At 34.1% G+C, this 5,369-nt stretch overlaps 1 protein-coding gene across 1 annotated transcript; it reads left to right on the top strand.

Moving 5' to 3' along the window:
* The first annotated feature begins 2,010 nt into the window (after positions 1-2,010).
* Positions 2,011-4,745, top strand: LOC122587237 (WAT1-related protein At5g64700-like). The gene is made up of 6 exons (XM_043759349.1): positions 2,011-2,186; positions 2,284-2,463; positions 3,090-3,336; positions 3,519-3,677; positions 4,101-4,252; positions 4,574-4,745. Exons 1-6 carry the CDS (start codon positions 2,011-2,013, stop codon positions 4,743-4,745), a joined length of 1,086 nt encoding a protein of 361 aa, XP_043615284.1.
* Positions 4,746-5,369: the final 624 nt, after the last annotated feature.

The following is a 5,369-nucleotide window of genomic DNA, read 5'->3' as shown; positions in this document are numbered from 1 at the left end:
ATGTAAGTGATGAATAGTGTACAAATTCATGGAACAATACTAGCATGGTATACGTGCAATGCGTCGACAATGGTCGTTACAGCGGTCTGATGGTGGCGACGATCAGTGGCAATGACAACGACTATTGGTGGTTGTGACAACATCAAATGATGTATATTGATTTAAATGTAATTGATGTAACATGGTAGCGTTTTGTGTGGGACGTCTACTCCCAATATGTCTAGGAGGCGGTGTTCATGTTATTTTGGAGGCGGCATGGAGCCAAGCCGCCATCTTTACCGCTCCATACCTTTTAGGCTGTTCAGAGTGGGGGGCTTTGGCCCCGACGCCCCCCCTTCGCCGCCCATTCGTTGCCGTCTACACTGCTCCGGCGAGCGGCAATCGTTGAAACCGGGCTCTAGCGATCAATATTGATCGCCTTGAAGTTTTGTGGGGATCAAGATATTTAGCCGTTTCAACAGCTACTTTGACCAAAAATTTAAAAAAGTTTTCTTTTTTAAATACCCATTTACCTTTATATATATATATATATATATATACATTTTATATTCACCCTTTTACACACATACATTTTTACTATCAAATTTCTCCATCTTCCTCTCATTTTCTTACATAAACACCACTTTAACATTATTAGTAAAAATGCACCCCCGTAACCCACGTAATACCAATATCAATCCCGGTAACATGATTTGAAGATTTTGAGGTTGAAGAAGGAAAAGGATGAAAGGGAAAAGGAAAGGGAGAAAAGGGACAAGGACAAAGAGATGGAACATGATTTGAAGATTAATATTCTCCGTCTCAAACCCGGACCCGGACCCGACTAGTCCCTATTTATTTACTAACCATCGGGTAACGGGTTTCCTCACAAGTAATCGGGAATCCGTTATTATTAATACCTTTTGAATTTTATTTTATTTTTTGGTTATATAAAGATTTGTATCGTATTTTTTACAAAAGAATCAACTTAATTGGATTTTCTATCTTTATAGCCTCTATCGCTGAAACATAAATACTGTATCTAGCTTTATGATTTTTTCTAGCAAAGTATGAATAAACCATTTCAACAATTTGATTATAATAACAATGTTAACTGAAATCATTGAAACCGTCCGTCAATGTGGAACTAAAACTAACTTCATTATACAGTCTAACCCTTCGTGCCTTTTATGTGGAAAATCATTTACTTTCTATAAATATTTATTTGATCTTTTTAAACTAGTATGCATTTGGTAAGTTGGCATTTATACCTATTCAAACAATTGGAAATAAACATACTACCATGTAATGCAATATATACGGGTCGCGTAAACGGGGACCGGGTTTAGGGTATACGGGTCGGGTATGCGAGTTTTCATACCCGTAAGAAAAAATAAAACTATCCCCATACGCACCCCTAAACCCGTTTAGCCGGACCCAAACCCATCCCAAAATTCTCTGGTTCGGGTTTCTCCATCAGGTACGAGTTTGTTTGCCATCTCTAGGCTATGCACAAGATGTGTACAACAAAGGTGTATGGAGGGTTAATTTTTGTTAATTCTGAAAACCATGAACGTAAAAATTCAAAATTATTTTAATGAATTTAAGTTGTTGAAGTACGTAATTTATATACAACTATTAATGTTTTCCCCTTAACTTGTATATCTAAAATATCTTTAATTAAATAACTAACTACATCTATCTTTCAACTTTAACAAAAGTTACATTACCGTTTTATATCAATTACCTTTATATCAATAACCACACTGTCACCATCACCCGTCGCAGCCATTACCACACCGCTATCACCACCACCACTACCATTGTCCCTGCCATATCGCATGTATTTTCGTCTAATCTATTGAACGTTAATGGTCTAAATGATTTATAGGTATTCACCTTTTTATTATCTTTTAGTTATATGTTAATCATTAGTTCCAACCACATAGGCCATTATTATTTATCATGGTTTCACTTTCTAGTATGTTTGAAACAAAGATGGGCCAATGATCTCTCTGTAGTAAACATATCATGAAGACCAACATTTTGCCTTACTTTGCAATGGTGTTTGCTCAGTTTCTTTTTGCAGGAGCAAGTATCACAATTAAAATTGGATTTGCTAATGGACTTCATCAGCTTGTGTATGTGGTGTATCGCCATTTAGTTAGTATGATTCTCTTTTGTCCTTTTGCATACGTTTTTGAAAGGTAATTAATTAAACTCGTTCACAACTAAATCAACTACTAGTCACTCAATTTTAATTTGAAAAACCAGTTATAACATGAAAGTCGATACAACGTATAGGAAAGAACGACCAGCCCTCACGTTTGGAGTGATATTCAAGATTTTTGGTCTGTCATCACTTGGTGCGACAATCCATCTTAATGCTTTGTGTTATGGTTTAACTTACACATCTCCAACGGTGGCGAGTGCTTTGGATTGTCTCACCCCAAGCTTAACCTTCCTCATGGCGTTTATCCTAAGGTACTTACAATTGTTCTTATTATATAAGGGGAAATGATAGGTTCAACCTCTAGGAACTATTTTTGCCTCTCTTTCCATTTTTAAAAAAAATATTTTTACTACTACTTCGAGTTTAATTTTCAAGAAAGAAGATTTAACACAATGATATAAAATGAACTAACAGTGTACAATAATAAATTTCTAGCTCTCTACGGGTTAAACACCTTTAAAGCCGGGCCTAAGTATCTCGTAAAATGTTTACCATCTAGACATAAATTTCTAGCGCGCCAAGGGTGACATATTTCACAAAGATCAATATAATTTATGTATGTTCCTGGTTTCGTTGTATAATTGAAGAAGTTGACTTTCTTTAGTAACCATATTTTTCCCATAGGATTGGAAAAAGTTATGGGGTCGGCTGACAGCTAACCCCTCCTACTCCAATGTGGCTCTGCCCATGATAGCATCTTCTCATCGACATCAACTTTAGCATCATACTTATGGGATTAATATTGAAGGCTCACTTCTCAAGATTAAACCCCTTTTGAAATGATTTTATAAATTGTTCTTATTGATGAAATTACTTTTACTCGTATTAAACACTGATTTGTCGTCTACACTTCCACTAACTTGAACATTGACTATAGAATGGAGAAAGTGAAATTTACAAGTTCCAAAGGACAAGCCAAAGTTTTGGGGACTCTTATAAGCATAACGGGAACACTTGTCTTTACTTTTTGGAGAGGATTCCAAGTCAAAGAGATTTTAAAGAAGCCACTAATTGACATTTATGACTCTAATGGTTTCTCTGGTCATGTTAAACAAAATTGGGTCAAAGGAGCAACCTTAATATCCACTAGCAAAGTGGCATGGAGCTTGTGGCTCATCTTTCAGGTAACTTAACATAAAAAAATTTTAGAGCCTATTATTAATGGAGAAATCGTACGGACTGTTGCTATTTGGAAGATCTGAACTGCAGCCCTTATATTTAAGGGGCCCCTTTGTGAGGCAGCAACATTTCAGATCATTTTCCCTAACTTAATTAGCTATATATTATTATGTTAATTGTTTTGTAGGGATTGATACACAAGGCATATCCGGCTCCGTTTTCTATAAACACCATGATTTGCCTCTTTGCAATATTGCAATCTTCTTTCCTTGCTATATTTTTCGCTAGAGATGCCACTTTGTGGAAGCTCGAGTGGGATGTAAATATATTGACAATTATATATGGGGTGAGTTGTTTGTTGCTTTTATGCTATAAACTAGGAACAAAATAAAACATATATCTTGGCAAGATTGTGTTACGAACCTACAACCCATAACTCAAAAAAGACTATCGTATTGGGTTAAATATCTCATTTGTACACTTCTTTTTATTATGTGAAAAAAAACTATCATTCGGCTCATTATATGTAATTAACATGCAAAAGTGAACAACTCGTGTAAAAACTCATCTTGATGCTAACATGGCGGTGGCACAATGAGTGACCCCACATTAACATGTAGCCTATTGCTTACACGATTCGTGTAAATTTGTAAGTTAATTAAATACAATGAACCGAATAAATTTTTTTTACATAATAGGAAAATTGTACAAGTTACATATAATGTATGTATACTGATAAACGTATGGGCTGGTTTCAAATTTTATGAAGGGGTTTGTGGTATCAGGATTAACAGGCTACCTAGTCTTATGGTCAATAAGCAAGAGGGGCCCGGTGTTTGCGGCCATGTTCACGCCATTACAGCTTCCAATCGTCGGAATCTTTTCAGCCATTGTCTTTAACGAAAGACTTCATATAGGAAGGTAAATACCATTTTATAAAATGACATTTAGCTTAGTACCTTCAATTCGAGCTAATTACTTGTTATAATCGGTCACCTCAATAACTATATAATAAATATGTTATAACTAGTAAAGTGTTTAGAATCAAAATACTATATAATGAATATGTTACAAACCGAATCACTAGTCCAATAATAAGGGTAATTCTCATATCACTAACTTAATTGTAACAACTTTAAAAAAGATGTTTTAGTTTCTTATAGATCGAAAGAATATGTCTAAACCCAAAATAAAACTAGTAGTAATTTTACTAATCTACAATCTTCTTTTGCAATGATGCAGCATTATAGGAGCATTGATCATTATTTTTGGACTTTATTGCGTACTTTGGGGAAAAAGTGAAGACAAGTTTTTCGAATTAGACAAGCAGATTGAGAATGAGGATAAAACTTCAGAAATTGGTACCAATAACGATAATGATTCGCCGAAACACTTAAATAAAATGGAACCTTAATACTTTTAAATAGGTTTTTACTTTGTTTCACTAACAATATTCTTGTTACGAATTTTTATAATGCCAAAATTGGTAATGGGTCACTGGGTCAGGCAATACAAATAATTTAAGTAAGAGAAATCATTGGGCTAATAAACATAATTAAAGGAAAAGAAGACGTAGTTAGATGTTCAAGAAGTTTAGCCCATATTGGTTTAATAAACATAATTTAAGTGAAAGAAAACATTCTCACAAAATCAATACCAAAAAAGTAAGTAATCCACCCATATGCTAGCTTATATATGAGTTTAGAATCCTGCGAGTTTAAGAGAGATACATTTTGCGAGTTTGTGGTTCACAGAGTTAGAGGATTTATAAGTCTTGCGAGTTTAAATAATTTAATATATCCATTTATTTTAAAATCAACTAATTAACCTTCATAAATTGAAACACTACAATGTCGTTCAATCTGTCACTTTAAAATATATTTTATGGCATTTCTAAAGACAATTAATAGTCTCGTTCGTCTAGTCGAAATTACTGTCATCGTTCATCATTAACAATATGAATAGGTGCTTAACAGACATCCCAAGATAAATTAATTAAACTAATATAAATTAAATGTTTTACAAATTATAAAAAATC

This window comes from Erigeron canadensis, chromosome 1 (genome assembly GCF_010389155.1).
Source record: "Erigeron canadensis isolate Cc75 chromosome 1, C_canadensis_v1, whole genome shotgun sequence".
Taxonomy (NCBI): Eukaryota; Viridiplantae; Streptophyta; class Magnoliopsida; order Asterales; family Asteraceae; genus Erigeron; species Erigeron canadensis.
The sequence above is the reverse complement of the archived record's forward strand: the minus strand, read 5'-3'. Positions and strand labels throughout refer to the sequence as shown.

Coding starts and splice junctions, on each gene's coding strand:
- LOC122587237 (XM_043759349.1), top strand. CDS start 2,011: ATGAAGACCAACATTTTGCCTTACTTTGCAATGGTGTTTGCTCAGTTT. Junction 2,464..3,089: donor CTCATGGCGTTTATCCTAAG/GTACTTACAATT, acceptor CATTGACTATAG/AATGGAGAAAGTGAAATTTA. Junction 3,337..3,518: donor GCTTGTGGCTCATCTTTCAG/GTAACTTAACAT, acceptor ATTGTTTTGTAG/GGATTGATACACAAGGCATA.